Genomic DNA, 21,694 nt, shown 5'->3' on the forward strand with positions numbered 1-21,694 from the left:
TTTATAATTCATTTTTATCAACTATCTGTACCTTGACATCACTCAATATCCCAACTGACAATCCAGTAAAATAATCGTGAAGGGCAACTATGTGATCATGTGGGGCAGCAATGCCTTTTTTTTTCTTCCCCTGAACTTTGAAATAAGGTTGTGAACAATGCCCGTGTTCTAGCAGGACAGTATAGAGGAGCGTCAGAGGGCTTGGCCGTCCCTACAGTGGTGACGGGGGTCCTGAGAGAGAGAGAAAGGGAAACACAAAAGCCCCTCTATACTTATTGAGGCAGCATGTATAAATCGCTCTTTGTTACTCAGACGTGTTTGGGATTCTTTTGCCAAAAAAAGCTATTTTTAAGTCTTTTGAGCGTCAAGCTGACAATGAGAGTTGACAACGGCAGTAAGCGTACACACTGTGAGTGCGTTAGCTTTCGGCATGGCAAAAAAACCTGCTGCGGGAAGAAAAACAAAAAACCATCCGGCTTGGGCTCGCTAGACGGGAAAGACGACTTCCACATGGGCGGCTTGTTTGGTCTAGATAGCATCTCGCATGGTGGCTAATTAGCAGATTAGGCAAATTTGCTAGCTGATTTGGTTTTATGAGGACACTGAGAATCCTTTAATGCACTTTATAACAATGCTACCAATGAACAATGCTATTTTACAATTTCTAAAACCTTAGTTTTGTCACCAGTGGAGAAGCTAAACTTAGCATTACATATTTTGTTAGACAAATGGATGATTAGAAGTATTATCCCTAGCATTACACTTTTGGTTGCTCGATCTACCAACTGCCACAGCAAAAGCCACAGGAATGCTTTCTATAATAGCATTGCTATATAAATAGCAATGCTATTTATAATTGTTTAAATTGCAAAACATTTTAAAGCAATTTGTTTAATATTTGGTTGACCCAATGATAAAGAGCCAGAAAACCATATCTAGCCAAAACTAATTTTAGTCAACTGAACAGTGGAGAAACTATTTTTTTTAAGTGAGCACCTTTCGAAAGAATATAAAAAAAGTGTGAATTAACCACAGAATAAATGACTTTACGCGTCACCAAACAAGGCTTGTCCACCACGCTAATGCCTTACCCGAGTTGTTCACTGTCTTTCAGCGGTATCTTTTCAACATAAAAAGGCTGCTGTAAGCCGTCAAACATGGTTATTCTTTACACTGCAAGATACAGCAAGATACAGAGTAATGAAAGAATTTGACTCTTTCAATACAACCCAGCCCCCAGCACTGGCTTTAGACGTAGAAACAGAATTATGCTCATTAAAAACAGCCTGCCTACCTTGTGAAATTGGGAATCATCTTAAACTCTCCTGGTGCGTTTGGGATCATGGCATGTCTATTCAATTGACCATGTTGTTATTTTCTCTTCCTGTCTTTATCTGCTGCTGCAATGTGTGCACGTGAGGGGTCTTCAGTTTGTGACCTCTCCCTTTTTAGGTCTTCCTGTTGCATGTAATCAGGTTGCCACAGACATTCGTTCCTTAAGCGTCGTCTCTAAATCAGAAAGCGGGGATGGTGTGTGTACGTGTGTGCTTGTTGCAAACACATGCGTTCAAATTTTTTAACAGCTCTTTTAAGATGCTCAGCATGGCAGAGCTACCCCTCCACCGTCTGTCCTGTCTGTCTGTCTGTTCCTGTCTGTCTGTCTGTCTGTCTGTCTGGTCCTGTCTGTCTGTCTGTCTGTCTGTCTGTCTGTCTGGCTGTCTGTCTGTCTGTCTGTCTGGCGGTCTGTCTGTCTGTCTGTCTGTCTGTCTGTCTGTCTGTCTGTGTACATCCTCTTTTCAGGGGCCTGGATCTACTTCTCTTTCCTCTGGAGTCTGCTGCCCCCCCCCCCCCTTCCCTCCCTCCCTTAGTTTCAGATGCTGACATGGGGTCGGCTTTCATCTGTCAATACACTCACCTCCAATACACTCACTAACTCTTCAGCTGAAATGCACAGAAGAGTCCATTACAGACGGATGAGCAGATGAGTTTTATGGAAAAACATACTTGGAAAATTGGTAGAGGCCCTCACTTTTGCAGAATGAATTGGTCGATCATGTCAAAGAATTTATTCTTTTTTTGTTTTGTTTCTAAATCACCAGACAAGTCCTTCTGGGAAGGCTCCAGATGAAAGCGATTCACCTCCAGGGGTGTTGTTAGTTGGTTCGTACGCTACATGAAACGTTACCTTGATCCCATCCCATAATATGCTGCAGCCAGGCTGGAGCACAAAAGGATTAAAGCCTCATAAGCATACTAATCGCTGCGTGCGCGTTTGTGCGTTTGAGTTAAACCGATCGACTATTGCATTGTCAACAGGTTGGTTTTGTTACAAACAAAAAATAACTCGTGCCTCGCGAGAAAACATTGCACCAAAAAAAGTCTGATTATTCTAAAATGACATGTTGAACCTCAGAAATCAGGCAGGAAAAATTGTAGTGTACTGCAACATAGAACTGCACCACACACTTGGTGGTTCAAACATTGCATCCCTACACCGAAGCCACATTCTACGACCGCGAGCAGCGCTCTGACGCAGCTGGCCCCAGGCCACGTCTGTCGCATCGGTGCATTCCAGAAACTTCCAACACGACATCTGCTGTAAAACATTAAGACGCCGGCCGAGTTCCCCCAGTCGTGTGAAGAAGAGAGGCAGCCAACGATAGAAATAGACCACAGTCTAGGATTGCCTGGTTGTAGATCTGTGAGTAAGCGGCCGGTGAGCACGTACCGCAATATTTTTTAATCATTACATTTCAAACAAACAATTTTACCACGTCCCGTTTCAGGTCATCGGTGCCGTGCCCGGAATCAAACCTGTGATCCCGGACCGCTCACCCCACAGCGTGTGTTGAGATACCTCTAGCTACACCAAGCCTAAATACTATCTATTGATTTGTCCAAAACTAGGAAAAAAACAATACAATCAATACGGTATCACCCTCATTCCATCTCCCATGCCCTTGGCCACCCCCCACCCCCACCCTCGTCCCATCTCCCATGCCCTCGGCCAACACCACCACCCCACCCTCGTCCCATCTCCCATGCCCTCGGCCACCGTCAACATCACCCTCTTCGCTGACAGTTCCAAACCCCCAGCACTTTCATGTGCAGCTGTGAAATTCACATCCCGCGAGGCGCCATTTGACTCCAGCCCAAAAGACATACATTGCAGTGTCAGAAAACACCCTCAGTTAAGTCAAGCCCCCCCCCCCCCCCTCCCCTCCCCTCGTGCACCAAGTGCTTCCATTCTCAGTCAACAATTCGGGTACTACCAAGGAAACACTTTCAACTGGGACGTTGACTGTAGTCCGCATCAGTGTTTTATTAAAAGCTTTTGTTAAACTGTTTGGCTAACAATTTGTTTGAGCTGATGACCGTCGCAATATACCTCGCCATGTGTTGTAAATGATTGTAGGTTTTGTATACATAAAAACACTGGCTCATACCAGAGCGTTTAGATGCATAGAGGTACATGCTGTTCTTTGGGTCTAGATATATGTGTGGAAGTCAGATAAGACCCGGGTTCTGCGATACGTCCGAAGGCTACGTTAGTAGGAGACATTCCCTATAGTTCCCTTCTGCATGTGGGTTGTAATTATGTCCGATGGCCCTTCTTCAGGTTGGTCTAACATCAATCAATACAGGATGGAAGAGGAAGCGAGGGACAGTGAAAGAAAGGAAGTGCCAAGAAGGGAAATGAAGGCAGACGGAGGTATTTGAAGAAGGATTAAAGTACGATATAGCTCTGAGATACGACTGGGTAACGGCAAAGATTTCCCAGGTCGATTTCGATTACATTTGGAAAACATTGATATAAAAAAGATACTAATCAATGCATATCAAGTATCAATACGGGATTGTTTCTTTGTTTTTAACCAAGCCCTGCTCAGAGAAAGTGTTTTTTCCAAAGAAGGTCATCCCTCTTCATTCCTTCTTCAGTGAACCCAGACTGTCTTCTAAAAGGTTACCTTCTGAAGTCCTCATCCTGTACAACTGCATTTTCGTAGTCCAGCGGACCCTCGGTGCGCTAGAAATAATGTTTGGTGAAAATCGTCATACATCCACAAAAATAACTATATGATATTATATTAGATTCAACATTAAAAAAAGAAATACCTCCGTCAAAAATAATGTGCATTGAGCACACAAAAATGTATTCTCTATTTGCACTCATTCCTTCCTGGAGAAACGTAGCAGTCTCAGAGAGAGAGAGAGAGAGAGAGAGAGAGAGAGAGAGAGAGAGAGAGAGAGAGAGAGAGAGAGAGAGAGAGCGAGAGGAGAGAGAGAGAGAGAGAGAGATGAGAGAGAGAGAGAGAGAGAGAGAGGAGAGAGAGAGAGAGAGAGGAGAGAGAGAGAGAGGGAGAGGAGAGAGGAGAGAGAGGGATAGAGGAGAGGAGAGGAGAGGAGAGAGAGAGAGGAGAGAGAGAGAGAAGAGGAGAGAGAGAGAGAGAGAGAGAGAGATTCCCTAGGCATCTCAAGGTAAAGCATTAACCCAGCGAGCGTGGGGCTTAAACATTAACACCACTTTGGTCACCTAGGAGCCAGGAAGCTGGGACATGCATGGCAGTTAGCCACACAGACCAAAAACTGGCTTTTTGAATCCTGTTCTGTCAATCAGAGAATCTTAACCATCTAACAGACCACCTTGCACTTTGCTTCACAGGAAACAGTGGGTTTTTTATGAAAAGCAGAAGGAGCAAAGTAAAAAAAAAAAAAAAAAACAGGCACACGGCAAAAAGAAGAAAAAACAACCCTTGTTGGAAGTTTCCACTTTGTTAGCGCTTTTTATCTTCCTGGTCATCTGTTCCCAACACACACTCTTGTGCTGAACCGTTTCCTGTTTTGCCTCCTTTTGTCACCGTGCTGGTGTTTAGGGGTACGCTACAGGCTAACTTTAGAACCTCATGTGCTGGATATCAATTTGTTGAGCTGCAAACATACACAAGGTTGCAAAAATAAAAGCAAGCTAGGGGCCTTGGGATAGAGCTTGTGTTGAGTTCAGGTTTCTATCCAGCGGATAGAAAATGTAGGTGAACGATTTCAATAAGAAAAACAGATACAGCATCTACTTCTAGAAGAATATCGAAAAACATTGATAACATTCAGAACAGAAGACATTTGTTTGACTGATAGAATATGGAGGACTTGAGTGGTGATTTTACCAATCTCAGTGGCCCAAAGGTGGATCACTGTCTCTAGGTAAGTCAAGAAAACTCAAGTGCAATACGTTTAGCTTAGCCAAGATCACACCATTTCAAAACAACCATCTAACACACGGCCAGCATTTAGAGAACAAATCACATAAACAACGCTCTTTCTTGAGCCAGGCTTAAAACAGCCTCCACCAAGGTAAGTGTTATGTTATGGTTACATAAGAGAGTGAGCACACACAACCACTAAAACTTCCTGTCCTTCATGTCAGCGGCCATGTTTTGACAGGCTGCAGCGGCTAAGGCTAAGTATTCCCCAGTGCATAACGCAGCAGAAACAGTCCTTGTTTACGTTCTCACTGCTCTTCTGACTATGGATGATCCGCTTGACAGAGTTTTGCACATTGGAAGAGAAGCGATCATTGCTTTTTTTTTTTACCTTCAACCAAAGAACAACCATAAATAACAACGATCAATTGGAAAGTCAATCAATATCAAAGCTGGAGAATATTGATTTAAACTATTTGAAAATAAACTCCACCATGCAAGCAGTAGTAGCTTTATTACAACGTGCATTCTTTTCTTTTTTAAATAGTGGTACCTGGTGCTGAGGTATCCTCGCCCGGCCGGACCCGAGAGAGAGAGAGAGAGAGCGAGAGCGAGAGAGGAGCGAAAAGCTACGCACGCTGCTGCCCCACGTCCAGCGCTCACCGAGTCCGGTGACTTTCCTGCCTGTCCGGCTGACTTCCCTCCCCCCTGATCTCCCTTAAGTCTGCAACACCCTGCTCCAATAACCCCTGACCCACAGGAAGTAGACACAATGGACTGAAAATAACACACCACCTCCCCCTGGCAACAACCGCCCACCACAACACCTACACGCCACCTCCCGGTCCCTTTCCGTGTGACACACACACACACACACACACACACACACCCACACACACACACACACACACACACACACACACACACACACACACACACACACACACACACGAGAAGCGGGTGTACAACCAAAAATATCTCCCCTCCCTCAACAGGCAGTGTCCACTTGTGAAGGATCTCCCTCCCCCCCCCCCCACACACACACACACACACCAACCATCCCTCTTGACATTCCCAAAATGCCTTTTTCCGAAACTCCCCCATGGAACCCCACCCTGGACGCACACTGACGACTCGTTAGCACCGGCTCTTGCCAACAACAAGAAGGGAATAGTTGGTGTGTCACCGAGTGGCAGAACTTTTAAAATGTCCGCAAACTTGGCGTAGCTGTCCTTGGCGCCCTGCAGGGCTCGGACACTTTCACACTACAGCCGGCTGGGGGGCCGAGCGTCTGTCAGGATCACCGTGGGCGACGGGTCCCCGCAACGCACCGAGTCCTCGCGAGGAGTGTGTGTCTGTGTGTGTGTGTGTGTGTGTGTGTGTGTGTGTGTGTGTGTGTGTGTGTGTGTGTGTGTGTGTGTGTGTGTGTGGTGTGTGTGTGTGTGTGTGTGTGTGTGTGTGTGTGTGTGTGTGTGTGTGCGCGTGCGTGTACTGTACGTGACGCGAGTTTGAACTTTCAGAGTTAAGATGACAAAGGAGTGGCCAATGAAATGCCACTAACCCACTTTGATTAGAAAGAATTGATGCAGCAAATCTACATATCCCACACACACACATACTAGATTGAGAGTTGCACTGTGCCTGTATGGAGAAAGGAGGGGAGTGTTTCAGCAACAGAGCAGACAAGAGGGGGGCTGTGGATGCCAGCCAGCCCCGAGGTGTAACATGAGCCAGGCAGCTCCACGGTGGATCAGATCAGAGATGGGCCTTCTCATAGGATTAGCCCCACCGCACATATTGATACAAATGTTGTATCCAACTGTATTTCATGCATTTGATGATGATGCATTTGCTCTATATCTTGGTTAACAAATATGTTATTTTGTCCCCGGTCCCTTTTTTGTCTTCTTACGAGAGCAAAATTTAACACCCTACAAGAACACCTGCAAAGAATCTTAAAACAAAATCTCAATCAATTGAATCACATACCTAGATATTTTTTTTTAATATACATCTATGTGCAAGTTCCAGTTGTGAACACCCGTGCTTCTTGGGTTTGCATGAATCTTAACCCTTTAGTGAGCTGCCCTTACAGACTAATCCAATTAGAGCCCAATGAAAATTATGCCAAATCACATTAGCTGGCCAGTGAGAGGTTGACTTAGACATGATGTAATTAGCCCCCCTATGACATAACAGGGGGAGGGGCTGGGCGTCCAGCAAATGGCTTAAGCAAGTTAAGGAAATGGAATCAGAGAAATGGTCAGATCTTTTTTCCTTTCTGGTCTACAGAGACCTAATTGCTGTGCGAGTACTCACATAGAGGGGAGAACGTGTCTGTGGCTCCTTGCGATGGGAAACTATGCTCGAGACATCCTCTCAGGTCCAGTGTTATCAGAACCCACGATAACAATCCGGGTGCGAGATGAACAAATTATACAAACAAAATGAGCTAATTTTGGGCGGAAACAGGAGCCAAATAAAAGAGTTTTTACAAGAGCACGGGTGAAGACGTCAATCGAAATTTGTTCATCGCGGACTTATTCATAGTAAACGTAAAGCTTGGCAGTTCAACACGTCATCGGCATCGTATCCGCCTCAGCTTACCTGTGTGTGAGCGCGAGCGTCTGTGTGTGTGTGTGTGTGTGTGCACGTGCACGCGCACGCGGTCCTGTCGGGCAGGCGGGTGAGGTTTGCACGGCGTGTCGGGGCCTGTGACCGTGACACACCCCCTCACTGTATGCTGAAACCGCTTCCCTTGAGAACGGCGAAGACACTATTGACTCTTTCCCCGGTCCCGTTCAACACAGCAGGTACGGCTCCCTGTCGGCTGCGGAGGAGGGGGATCGTGAAGGGCAGGTGCTTTGCGTGGGGAGAGCATACCTCGAATTACTGGAGGGGGCTCGGTGCGTGTGAAAGCCATGGAGCTGAATCACCGCAAAGGAATGGTTCGCTGGGGGAAACCCGCATCCACGCGCATTTTCTACACCGGCAAAATTGAATCAGGATGCCGGGGAAAACATGCTAAATATTTCCCAGAGTCAACTGTTGCGCAAACGTTGCCAAACTCCCTTTCCCCCCACCCCCCCCCCCCCTTCTTATTAAACGAGAGCTGTTGGCTTGTGTGGGTGAGTGTCTGCAGGCGTGTGGATTTGGTGAGCAACTCTAATACATGAACGAACACACACACACACACACACACACACACACACACACACACACACACACACACACACACCCACACACACACACACACACACACACACACACACACACACACACACACACACACACACACACACCAATGATTTCAGTTGTCAGTAATGAGTTTATAATGCTGTGAACATTTGCAACACTGAAATTGAATTACAGCTAGGGCAGGAAATTTAGAGACAGCAGCCAGAAAAAGTATCCAACTCCAAAAAAATCCCAACCCTCCCTTATGTCCTCCCTCGCAGAATAAAAACACTCCCACGAACACCTGAATTGATCACTAGTTTTAGCAAACGGTTGGCCTAACCTTGACCGGCCATGCGCAAGAGCGCACATGAAGAATGCAGGTAGCAGGTAGCACGTCGGGCAGGTAGGTAGGCATCCAATAATTTCAATCAGGCCAAATCGGACAGGCTTATTACATTGCTTTCCTTTCTTAGCATTTCTATTATTTCTGTAATAAGTAATAGTAGTATTAACAAATATGACAAAAAATGCTTTATGAAATAAATTGCATATCCTAGCTTTAAGAGTAGTAGGTGAATAAACTCCATGAAATGCGATAGATTCCAAATTCAATGTTAATCACTTGTATGTAGCTATTTTCGGAGGGGGAAATAGTGTTGTGATGGCTCAAATTTGTCCCAAACCAATAACCATTTTCATGGCAAATGCAACAGAAGGCAATCTAGGTCTGGCTAGAGCCCGATATAGGGAAAGGGGCACTTAATGTTTCACCTGGTTGAAAGATAAATAGAAAAACACCATAAACTCAAACATCTCAGCTAGGCCTACACATTGATGCCAGGGAATAAAAGTATTTGAAAAAAAGTCCAGTTTTCTCTCCTCCTCCATTGTCCATCTACTTGGTCCTAGGCGGCACTCAGGCTAGTTAGCTTTCGGCGGCCAGAGAAGGACAGAACATCAATCCATAGCCATTAGCCTATTAGGTAGGAACCAGCATCAGACCGAGAATGCATGCACCATTGTTCACAGTGCCACTGCTCCCACCTAATACCATAACCGGGAGTGTGTGAAGTTGATGGCTGGTTCGAGCAGCCTCACCAGCCAAGCTGATTGCTAAATGCATCACAGGTGTGCAGCCTCACCCATCGCCCAGAGTCTATGCAGCCTGACTCAGGCCAGGTGAGTGTTCTTAAACCAGCCATCACCGACTGTACAGTCCACACAGAGTAGTCCTCATTGATTTGGTGAATGACTGGATTGACCAGTCACAGCAGAGAGCGTAAGCTCCTGATCAATACATTTTCTCCCATTTTTTCCTGAATAAAAACCAAGCTCAGAGGAACAGAGACCTCCCCTTCCGGTCCAGCGCCCGACCGACCGCTAGGAAGACATAACAGGCCCCTTCATAACCGATGGGAAAAGTTTCCGGAAACAATTCCCAGGCTCCACAATCTTATTTGCGCCAGCTGATACTGTAGCCTATTTGGAACATACCCTCAGTGGCCGCTGTGTGAGGGGAGAGGACAATGGCCCATCAGTCATGAGCACACAGGTTGTATTGGAGATGAGTCGCAAGCATAGGGACTGCCAACTTCCCCTGATATCCCCACGGTAGAGTCTCCTTGTTGAGATACAAGGCCACAGAAATCGGGGTGGATTTGGAGGATTATCTCTTCAACCTTTCAAACCTAGGGCAGGGTAGTGGAGTAGTGGCTAGGGGTGTTTGATTCCCAATGGAAAGTGACTGGGTTTGATCCCCCACCAGAGTGTGCCTGCAGGTATCCTTGACTGAGATGTCTCAATCACGAATGCTTATAATGAACTTTAATGACATGCATGTCAATTCACTGCCAGTCGCTTGGGATAAAAGTGCTGCTAAATGACTCAATGGTGAAAAAAAAACACATTTCAAACAACTCACATAAAGTGAGCCGTCTCCGTTTCTTTCCCTGATGTGATCTGTGCTCCTCTAAACCGCACTCAGATGTGCTCAGCCTTTCTTTCTGAACTCTTACGTGTATGAAGCACCACGCACTTGTCAGAGCTGCATATTTGGAATTCAACCCATTCCACATCCATGACGGCTGGCTCCCTTCACATGGCACAACAGTTGCGTAGCCGCAAGCTCTCGTCTTTTTCATCCTTAGTGGTCTGTCGTCCAGAGATAGACTGATTGTACAGGCCAGCAACATTCACTCACTGTAGGATAGGAGAACGAAGGACAAACTGAGTGTGGGAATGTCATGTGGATGGCCCCTGTACTACGTGGATGTGGATGGCCCTGTAATGCCAATGAAGCCAATAAAGTTAATCTTGAGAACTTCGCTCCAAAAGATCAGTGAATCGCTCAATTCAAAATCATCTCAAGCAAAAGGGAAACAGCCCCGCATGTTTGACATTCTCCTGCAATTTCTCAGAATGAAGTGAGAGTTCTATAAAAGATAGATCACCATACAGAACAGGAAACTCACCCTTTGGTTTCAATTTCATACGCAAGGTAGTACCGGTGGTTCCCAGCATCGGCACAACACTGTTATTAGTGGTTAGGTCTGACCAGAACCCAGCGTTGAAGGGTTTACCATCGAAGACAAATTACTCATCGCGCTTCCTTAGAAATGAATCCTGTGTTCATTTCCGAAAACCTTAAGAAAACAATGAAAAAGTAACAATTACTGACCTTAAGTGTGTCTTCGCGTCAAACCCACGAAAAACTGAAACTCCGGTCTGTTATTATGAGCAGAAGTATCTGGAACTGACCCGACGACTTATAAGTCTGACTGCGCAAAGACTTATCCCACAAGTGTCCTGAGAACCACCGGTGACATGCATGCAGAAGAACAAGGATGAGGAAAAAAAAAAAAAAAAAGGAGGAGTAAAGACAAAACATGAGCAGGGGTAGATAGGGAGGGAGAGGAGAGGCCAGTCTCACAACACTGTCCTCCAATGGGGTTGGAACAGAATCATCTCCACAAGACACAGTCCTCATTGTGCGTGTGCGTGTGCGTGTGCGTGAGATAGACACCGTGCTCTGGCTTCCGGCCAGGCCAAAGATATGAAGCAGTGCTTGAGCAACTCTAATGTAATAACATAATCAGGTATACAATGGACATGGGAAGACTCCGAGACATCCGCCAAGACAGACGTTTATTATTATACCTGGATCCCCGTTTAGACCACGGCTATCTCAATACAGAAAATATAGTGTAAAGAAAATATAGAGGCCTAAAGTTTCCTTCTTAATACATTTATCACATGGTACATTAAACAAAGTCACTTAAAAAAAAATGTATACATATAATTTTAACAATAAATATTGGAGAGTAAGATGAAGAAGCGAAAAGTAGTACACTGAAAGAGTAAAAAATGTGGGCAATAAAAACAACACAGCATTACAACATGCAATATTTACACACAAGTCTGCCCCGGTTCACAGCCGCGTGGTGAATTACACAGGCCATTGGCGGCATTTCACAGCTAGTCTCCAGGCGGGCTTGCCGCGCCTCTCCCTCCCACCCTCCCCCAATCTCCCTCCCCAGACTGGGGGGGGGGGGGGGGGGGGGGGGCGACAACATATGGCAGCGTGGAGCACGGAGCCAAGAGGGCCAGGATTCACCGTGACACCACAGGGCTATATTAAGGGGCCCGCGGACGCAGCCGCCGGGCTCGTGTTACCGCCGCGCATCGCTGGAGCGCCATGTGCGTGTACACCATCTGTGTGATGTGACAGGTGAACCGCTGGGGGAGGAGTACCGGTACTTCGGACCCATCCTACTCCCATCTCCCTCACAACCCCCGAGCGCCTTTCTTCTAGAATTCCTTGATTTCTTCCGAGGGGTTTCAGAGGGATGGGTACCGGGGGACGAGCATGGAGAGGAAGGATCCCTGCGACGGGGGAGCCGTCTCAGGGGGGATATAGAGGTTACTGGGGGGACGGGGGCCCGGGGATGTCTTAATGCCAGGTTAAATTACAAGGCTGTCCGGATACCTTGGAAGTTGGAGAATAAAATAATTCAATACAGCAGCATGTGTAGGGAAATCTTTATTGTTTTAAATGAATAAATCATGCTTATAATATAGATCTGCCTACAGTTAAGAGGTGGTTGGTAAGGTTTTAGGGACAAAGTTTGAGTCCCTTCAACCATTTGAGGAAGACTACAGCGAGCAGAAACAATGTGCCTGTGCTTCGTTACTCTATGTTATGCAAGAATTCACTTGTGAAATATGGGCCAACATTTCCAAAAATCGTAAGTAGTGGAAAGATTAAGTATGATATTAAAGACTATCATATCAGCGATCAGATTAATTAAAGTATTGTGTAAAGAATGACATTTTAAAGTGTGTGATATTATATCCGCACACTGCACTGATGTGCAAAAAACACATCTTGGCTTCTCCATGAAAGCAACCTTGCTCCTTTGAATCCAGGAGGACACAAGCTGTTGTCTTAGATAAACCCAACCCAGACCGGAGGGAGCTGAATATTAAAGAGAGATGATAATCTGGAGACGATTCAGACAAGGGGGGGGGAAAGGACATAAGAGAAAGAAATGTAAGAAGAATGAGGAGGATAAGGAGGAGGAAGCTGGGACCCCCTCCTACCCCTCCTCCTCTTCTTCGCGTCTCCTTCTCGCCATCTGGTAGCCATCAGCGCCTCACACAGGAAAAGCTGGCTATATGCCTAGCCTCTTCCCTCCCTTGCACTGGAGAGACACCAATCAGCTTAGAGCCGCCGAGGGTCCCCGGCCGGGCCCTGTCCATCCTAGCCTAGCCTAGCCCAGCCTAGCCCAGCCTAGCCCAGCCTAGCCCAGCCTAGCCTAACCCAGCCTAGCCCAGCCTAGCCTAGCCTAGCCTTGGCCTCCGCGGGCCAGCAGCAGAGGCCGGGGCCGTCATGCCGCAACACAACAGCAGAGAGGAGCACAGAGCAGCTCCACATTCCTGGGGTGTGTGGCTGCCAAGAAGTGCTGGGAGTGGAATGAGAGAGTGGGGCTGAGCGCGCCGCTCCTCTCCGCGGAGGCTGCTTAATGGCTTGTTGCTGAGCGTTCACGTCTCTGTAGATCTCTACATTTGTTGTTTCCCCCCCCCCCCTCCTCCTTGTAATATTTTTGAGTTTTCTCCCACCAAAGTCGTGTGATTTGTTCTCAGAATGCCATTATGGGATGTCTCACGTGGTCCACTTTCAACGAGCTGCAGGTCTTATCCAAGGCACTGAAACAACACTCCCAAGCAATTGACCGGCCTAGGATGTGTGGTTTCTTTATAGAAGTATTGAGACCGAGTCAGGAATGGCCTGAGGCAGCAGACAGACCAGTGGATTCCACCTGGGACCATCAGTGTGGTCCCAGTGGTGCCTTCGGTCCAAAACACCATCACACAAATAGCCATGCAGGGCACAGGACACAGCCGGAAGCAGTTGCATGACTCAGGCTATATTTGCCTCCTTGCTCGCATTCTTTCCCACATGTAATTACCAATGTGAAAGAGACCATTTCAGAGGTCCATGCAAATGAAAAACATGAAAAAAAAGACTAAATAAACAGTTGATGCATACATTTACTGCTGCCAAGGAACTCCGCCATCCATGGACATAGTTTGTTCGACTTATCCCGAAGGCACTGCTTAAATTGGCTGTAATAATTGTGCGCTAAATGTTAGCTGTGATTTGCTTATCACGTGTGGGAGAGGAGTATATAGAAGCACTTTGGTAGTGTTCAGCAACTCAGGATCTGGCACCGAGTAGCCTTGAGCCAAAAGAAACAAGAAAACCAGCATGTGAAGAAGAAAGAAAAAAAAAGGGGGTTAACTTGTTTGTGAATATCAAAAACCCTGTCAGCAAGCAACTGTTATTCACATCACCCAACATTCACCATTTGTGGCAGCACAATGGTAAAATGTATAAACAATCTTTCACTTTGGTAGATGAAAATACCATCTATAGGCGAACAAGAGAAATGGCCTGCAGCTGTAGTCAGGTAAAACAAGTACTGTGTACTTCATATGAAATCACAAAAGGACTTCCATGGATGGTTCCTTACCATGCCTGCTTCACTGATCAAAGACCCCATCTAAATGTGTCTATCAACTTCTGTAGTCCAGCGACACATACCATTAAACCCTTTGAACCCATCAAACAAATCTGGAGCTCGCTGGCTAGTTCCCCCTCCACCTCAACTTTCTCCCCTAATGGACCAACGCTGTGCACTCAACGGTAGAACCGGGAAGTAAATCCTATTTGGTTTCAATGTGTTGCTTCGCAGAAAACACATTTGAGAGCATTAGATTCTGTCTGCAAGAACGAACAGAATGACTATGAATACAAATGCGTCTTGGCTTAATATCCAGAAATGACAAAAGACAGAATCTGAGGCTTATCAAGCCTGGCCAGCTGGGTGCAATTCAACATTCCCCGCAGAGAAATCTGGTTGTATTAGTATTTTTGTTACCATGTCCATTAGCTTCCAATGGAGCTGCAAGGAAACCATTTCTGAAGGAACTTTTGAAGGAAATCAAAGAGGCATCAGAAAGATACCAGAAAACAATGAAGATTTAACAAAAGTTAGTCTTCTCTGGGGGGAGCGTGAGACTCTAAAAAGCCTACAAAGCCTGATCCTATTTAAAATATGCTCACTGACAAGCTTCAGTTTGCGGGAACAGAGCTTTAACTGAAAACCGGGTGTGAAAAAGGGAGGAACTTGAGCAGCAAATCAGGCCAAGTAATGCAGTTGTCAACACTACAGTCGTCAGCCCTGATACGTCCGTCTATGTCATACCTACTGACCGCAGAACTGAATCCGACCATCCACACTCAAACAGAGTCTTCCCCCCCAGGACCAACTCATGGGTATAAAGAAAACAATATCTAAAAATGACTGAATATACAGAGCAGATCAACCTTTCCCCAGATCCAGTATGATAATGTTATTGTGCAATGTGGTGCATCCAAGAAAACAGAGACAACACAGGGAGGACACTCACTAGACCAACGTTGGGGAACAAAAGAGAAGCAGGAATGAAAGCACAGCCGGGACAGCAGGGGAGCGGTGAGGAGACCAACACTGGATATGTGGGGATGAGCACAGCAGTGAACATTTGATGCTGTAGATGGACTATGAGGAATATTGAAGCATTAACACTCTCCTTGTCACTGTAGGTTTGATAATATTTAAATATGAATGCTTAGTAAAGGGAAACAACACTGAGTTGATATAGTCGTCACTTAAACTTTGTTGGTAACCTAAACTGAAACCAGACAATAAAGCAACTGCTCCTGTGTGTGTGTATGTGCTGTGTATGTGTACGTGCGTGCATGTGTGCGTGCGTGCGTGTGTGTTACACAATTCAAAACAGGGACCAAAGGAGAAGGACCCATATGAATATTTCATGTGTGCTTTTCGTTGTTTGTAATGGAGACTTAATAATTAATGGCTCCAATCCATTTGAAATCCACGGTACCTCACACGACAAGGAGAAGCAGTCTGCTCCCAAACAGCCCCCCCCCCCCCCAGCCTCAACAGATACACAAACACACACACACCCTGCCATGCCACATCAGGACAACTTCACTTGCGTTCTTTGTTAGCCTATGAAGGCTAATGCTACACAAACAGGCCTCTGTTGCGTTCTGTTCTGTTGCTTGTTGTTTGTGTTCTAAAGGAGATCGGGAGGGGCTTTACCGAGCGAGGGAGAGGGAGAGGGAGAGAGAGAGAGAGAGAGACAGAGAGAGAGAAAGTGAGCGTTTGTTCTCTGTGTTCTACTTGTTAAGCAGATTTAAACCAATCCCCTGATTAATCAAGGAGCCGTACCTTTTAGTTATAGCCTGATGATCCCAACTCTCTGCTGATGTCTTCATATTTCTCCAGACAAAATCACATGTGCCCTTTTACACAAGCTAACTGATTGTTCTGGTCAAACACGAGTGAGATTGCAGGATTGATTAGATGCTGGATGTCTTTTGTGTCCATTTAAAGGAATGAGGCTGGTCAAGTGTGAACTAGTGAATAAACCAAACAGTGAGGCTTTCTTAAGGTCTAATCAGTAGAATAAGAACCATTGCTGGATCTGACGAGAGAGACACACACACACACACACAACAGAACAACTCATTATGCTAAATATGGTTATATTCTTATGAGGACCAGTGTGACAATAAACATCATCGCTTTTTAAGATTTGGTAAACATTTTCACTTCTACCATGCCTAAATACCACCAATATTAACATAAAGAATGTCCTAATGCTCCAAAACAAAATCCTGGCATCATATCATGTGCCAATTTATTATTATGTACTTGGCCGCCTATAATTAGCGTTAATGCTTAGCCAAAGTCAAAGACTTAGAAAACCTCCTTGAAATTCCTTAGGAGGGTGCTGTAACAAGTGCACTTCCCCCCCCCCCAAAAGACAAAACATGCAGGAGAGCTGAATGAGGAAGAGGGGAACTTCATGAAAAATGCAATATCAATGAAATAGAAACCAGCAGATGTTGAAAACACTCCCTGAGAAACCCAGACGAGGCAAATGTGGTTATATGACAGAAAAAAGCCCCCATTATATTGTGCAACAGGTTGACAATGTTTTGCTTATTATAGACAGAACGGGACGCTTCCCACTTCTTTCAAAATACAACATAGATCCAGTTGACACAACAGAAAATAAAGAGAAACACAAAACAAAAAAGTGTGTATTTAATCCCTGCCCGCATACAAGATAGCCGAGTTAACAGTCCTACTCTAACCATTGTTTAAGTTAGTGTCCCTTTTTTTAACGTCATAATGTATTTGAAGAGAGAGACAGACGCATTCCAGTGAATAGAAAACCCATGATTTTGCATTTTTGCACAGCCCTGTGTTGGGGCGGTTTGGGGGGGAGCCACTCAACAGTATTAACCTTTGAGCTCCACCAATCAGGACTCAGGCCTCGGGGCCAGAGTGTACCCTGAGTGGTTAACCCAGAGAGGAAGTAGTCATCTGGTGAGTGTTGTGGCTGATACTGGCTGAGATTGGAGAGCCAATATTAGGATATGGCTGCGGACATTATGAGGGAGGGTTATGGTTTGATCGTTTGAGCTTTAGACGAGGATGTCCGGGGAAACCACCTGGACCTGCCTTTAAACAGCTGGACCCCATCATGGAGCCAACAACATGGAACCCTTGGATAAATGTATAACCGTTGACTCGTATCGATAACTAAAAACATGGCAAGAAAATGGAAAGTATGCCCGTTATGAATGCAACCATGAATCACGGTCAAATATATATTTTTTCCCCATTTACTCCCCCCCCCCCTCCCCCAATTCAATTTTAAAATATAATATACGGGCAATATACATTTTTCCCATTTACAACTTCCAACTCTCGATTCTAAGAAACAAATATTGTCATCAGTGTATATCTACTACTATACATTAATGTACACATGGTGACCTTTGAATCCACATTACATATAATAGCGTCCATAAATCTCTCGCCAATAGAGCTGTGCAGTTAAACGCATCATGGAATAAACAATAATTTAAAATGGAGTGAGTGGCTATGCGAGAGATTGACATGCATCATCTTTTGTGTGGACTAATCGTCTGGTAATAACATTGCGTCACGGACAGGACCTATTCCTAGTGACGATGGCGTTTTGTGGCACTGGTACTAGATACATAGTGCTACCGTGTCAAGGGTCTGCTGATGGCTCCCAAATGGTTCCACCTGCTACATCCACTTGCTGAGCACTTCACCATATACTTCCATCCAATCAATACCAATCATGACCTTGCTTGACCTACTGTGTGTCCCCAATGACGCAGACACCAGCATCCCTCAACACGGCAAACAGGCCAGAGCCAAGGTCGTCATTACCGGTCGTGATCACGTGATGCCACGCTGCCTGGCCCATTAAACCGTAGCCCACCTCAACTAGTCAGACCCAGATCATGTGCTGAATTTAAGAAGACAAAATGCTTATGATGAAAGTAAACCCAACCAGAAGAGCGGGGAATGGGATAAAGATTCTGACAGACAGGCAGATAGACAGATAGTATAAGCTGGCCAAAGAGTAAGCATGGGCAGGGTCTTCAAAAACATGGTGTGCTGCACAGCAGAAGGATGAAGAGATGCTGGTAGTGTTTTTGGTGAGTAACCAGTCCAAAATATATGAAGCTCATTCACTTCTAATATCCAGTGAGAGCATCACCAAGGGGAGCGACCGGATATCTGGTGAAACCACTTATGTGCCAAATTAATATCAACCAGCTTTCCTTGTTCAATTTCCCAGATATGAACATGGATTTGAAAGTATGATTCATCTCCTTCAGAAACCATTGTGTTTGATATCAAGCAGAACGGTTTGGGTCACATTACGAATTGGCAAGAAAGAGCCAGCCTCATCAGAAATGTTTCAACAAAAATTATTTGCAAATAACTCAACATATGCAAATTATTTACAGTACACCCTGTGCATTCTGCCTACTCCTCTAAACACTTCCATGCAAGTGTTGTAGGCAAGTTGTACAACAATACAAAACTATGCTAATACGCCTTGTGACAACTATAGGTTATCGTGGACAGGGGGTCCATGCAAGCGGACGACATACATGTTGCAACGGTCGGCTACCAAAGGTTAAACCTGCAAGCTTGTCATGGTTATGCATCTGTTCACAAACTAAAAACTTCACTTACATCCACTTCCAAAAAGGAAAACCTGAGATGGAAACAGTGACATGCATAATTATAGTGTGGGCCAGTGTAGAATGACACGCCATAATTGTTATTTTGTAAAACATCACACGGCAGTTGACACTATTAACATATGGTTGCATGACCTATTTAACTAGCCCTATATCGGAGGCTTTCATCCGACGCAAACACACAGGTGCATCACGGTATGTATCAATTAGGGGTGGGACAATCACTCAATGAGGATCAATAGATTCAGTCGAAAGATAACTATTCTGTTTTAATTGATGCACCAGTATGAATGTACCCTACCGGTAAGACATCCAAACCCTTCAAATCATGAACCAACGGCAAATGTCTGTCAAATTAGCCAATATTGGGGAACATCAAAGTTCATTGAATCAGGTCAAAGAAACCGTTATTGCAACCTATTACAAAGAAGCTTGTAATTTACCCAACAGCTTAATTCAGTCGTCATTTACCAGTTAAATTTTCCTCTGAAACATTTCAAGCACGGTATTTTTTAGCAGGAAGCATCTACCATGATAATCAATAGAACATATCCAGCTCTATTTGGTTTCTCAAGACAAGCCCTTTTAGCCAGTGAGCAGACCAGACCTTAAAAAACCAACAATGGCAACTATATCGTTCATATCTCATCTATTCCACCCTTTTACTGGTCCTCATGAGAGTGTTGTAACTTAAGATGGACCAATGTTTTCCACACTTGCATTAAGCCTTAGCATTTGTGGATCTATGTCCCATACATGGCCAACGTGAGGAGCTCCCCTTTGATCTATACTGGCTGGGAACTCATTATCGTACGTCAAAGAGCAGGGTCGGTGTGGGAATAGGTGTGGAACAACCGTGAGAGATCTTATCAGTGTTTTATAGGATGAACTGTAACTGTGATAGAAGATAGGTGCCCACAGCTTTCTCTGAAAGTATTGCGACATCATTGTGGTCTCATATTGCCATCCAACTGGCAAATCACAATTTCTGATATTTTACATGACTAACTCATCCAATTTGTACATCTTGCAGACAATATAATATATAATAAAATGCCAACCATCACTGCGACAATGTTAACCCAAAAAAAAAAAAAAAAGATGTACACTGAGGCTTGTTGCTTGAGCAATAGCCTGTAGTAGGCCTACTAACTCTCGGTTATAGAAACAGAAAGATAACCGTCATGCTGATACTAACAACTTAGTTATATTAGGGAAATCATTATGTGGCCCATTCTTGTTATGAGGTCCATTTAAAAATACATTGTTTATGTGACGAATAGGCTGTGGACAGTATTTACACTATGTTGTTATATCGGTTTTGTTGTTGTTGTATAAAAAATAATACCAATTTTAGATAGGCCTATACCTTTTCCAATCCACATATTTTAATAATTTGTTACTCCAGCGTTCTAAAAAGACGGAAAGATAGGAAATGAGAGGACCATGTCCAACTCATACAATCTCATTTTTAGTGAGAAATTAAACGTGTGTTCTGTCAGTAACGACGAAGCCCGCTGATCGCACGTCGCTGCACTCGTGCGACTCACTCATCCATATCGCCCGCTGAGTGTGTGAATCTTTGTGACACGCTTCACTATCTTTTTTAAAATAAATACAACTGCACTTACGTAACGTCTCAACTTTTTTTCGGGAGGTGACTTTCTTAACCAGCCGGAGCACACCACATCTCCCCCGCTCATGTTGGTCTCCTTCTTCCTTTCCGTAAACAGTGAAAGAAGTTTGTAATCGGGAGGCGAGACCTGAAAAACATGGATTGAGCCATTTAAACGGAGAAGAACCAAGTTCATGTCATGATTTTGTGTGTTGGTGCAATACATACCTCCTTCCCCGAAATGGCGAGTCACCACCAATGTTATCCAGAGAAATGAAAACACCAGATTTTCGCGAATTAAAATCAATATCCCAATCCTTTACGATGTATACGAATGCACGTCGGGGCGGCACATTTTTTCCCCTCCCGAGTAACAATCTTTAGTATCTTTCTTTCCCAGACCGAAACGCTGTGGCAAAACAAGCGCGGACAAGTGAAACTCCAAGTTTATGATTCTATGAGACGCTTTGTGCAATTCCTGTAAAAGTGAAGCGATACGCTGTTGGGGGGGGTCGGATCTTTGTATTCCTCATTGTCCCGATGCATATTATATTCCGCAAAACACTTTCGGTACAAAGGAAACAGTTGAGCCGCCGATCTTCCCACCGATCTACTTTTACGGTTCCTTAATTTTGATTGACATTGTGCCTCCGTCTTTCCCTAGACTCGCCCTCCTTCGGAACACATAGCCTTAGAAAGGATCCAGATTTGTACCGTTATCCCGGTCTACTGTGGTGCAATTTCCGGTCTCTTACTTTATAAGAGCTGTGTACGCCGGTTAAGAGTCCCCGGGAAGAGACTATTAAGATCATGACAAGCATAACAATAACAACCACAACGTAAACGAAAATTAGCATAAATATGGAGTTTAACTAATAATTTGGTAAAGCAATATCGGAAACATGTAACGAAACCGGATATCCCTTCCTCGAAAGACCCTCTCGCCCCCTCGCCGTTAAACCCATGTTACCAGAGTCCCACCCTCTCTCGCCAGTAACGCTAAATAGTAGGTTACCGAACACGGGGGGA

At 45.0% G+C, this 21,694-nt stretch overlaps 1 protein-coding gene across 5 annotated transcripts in view; it reads right to left on the bottom strand.

Moving 5' to 3' along the window:
- The window catches only part of gab1 (GRB2-associated binding protein 1), a 44,688-nt gene extending 23,060 nt beyond the window's left edge, over positions 1-21,628 (bottom strand). For 3 of the 5 annotated variants that reach the window (XM_056586328.1, XM_056586332.1, XM_056586330.1), the window contains exons 1-2: positions 20,894-21,626; positions 20,682-20,813 (exon numbers count right to left, since the gene is read on the bottom strand). In XM_056586328.1, coding sequence (XP_056442303.1) covers positions 20,682-20,753 — 72 coding nt within the window. In that variant the 5' untranslated portion in view covers positions 20,754-20,813; positions 20,894-21,626. Of the gene's footprint in view, positions 1-20,681; positions 20,814-20,893 lie in introns of all 5 variants that reach the window. The other 2 variants (XM_056586331.1, XM_056586329.1) reach the window with 2 other exon arrangements.
- Between the last annotated feature and the right edge of the window lie 66 nt (positions 21,629-21,694).

Source organism: Gadus chalcogrammus, chromosome 3 (genome assembly GCF_026213295.1).
Source record: "Gadus chalcogrammus isolate NIFS_2021 chromosome 3, NIFS_Gcha_1.0, whole genome shotgun sequence".
NCBI classification, from domain to species: Eukaryota; Metazoa; Chordata; class Actinopteri; order Gadiformes; family Gadidae; genus Gadus; species Gadus chalcogrammus.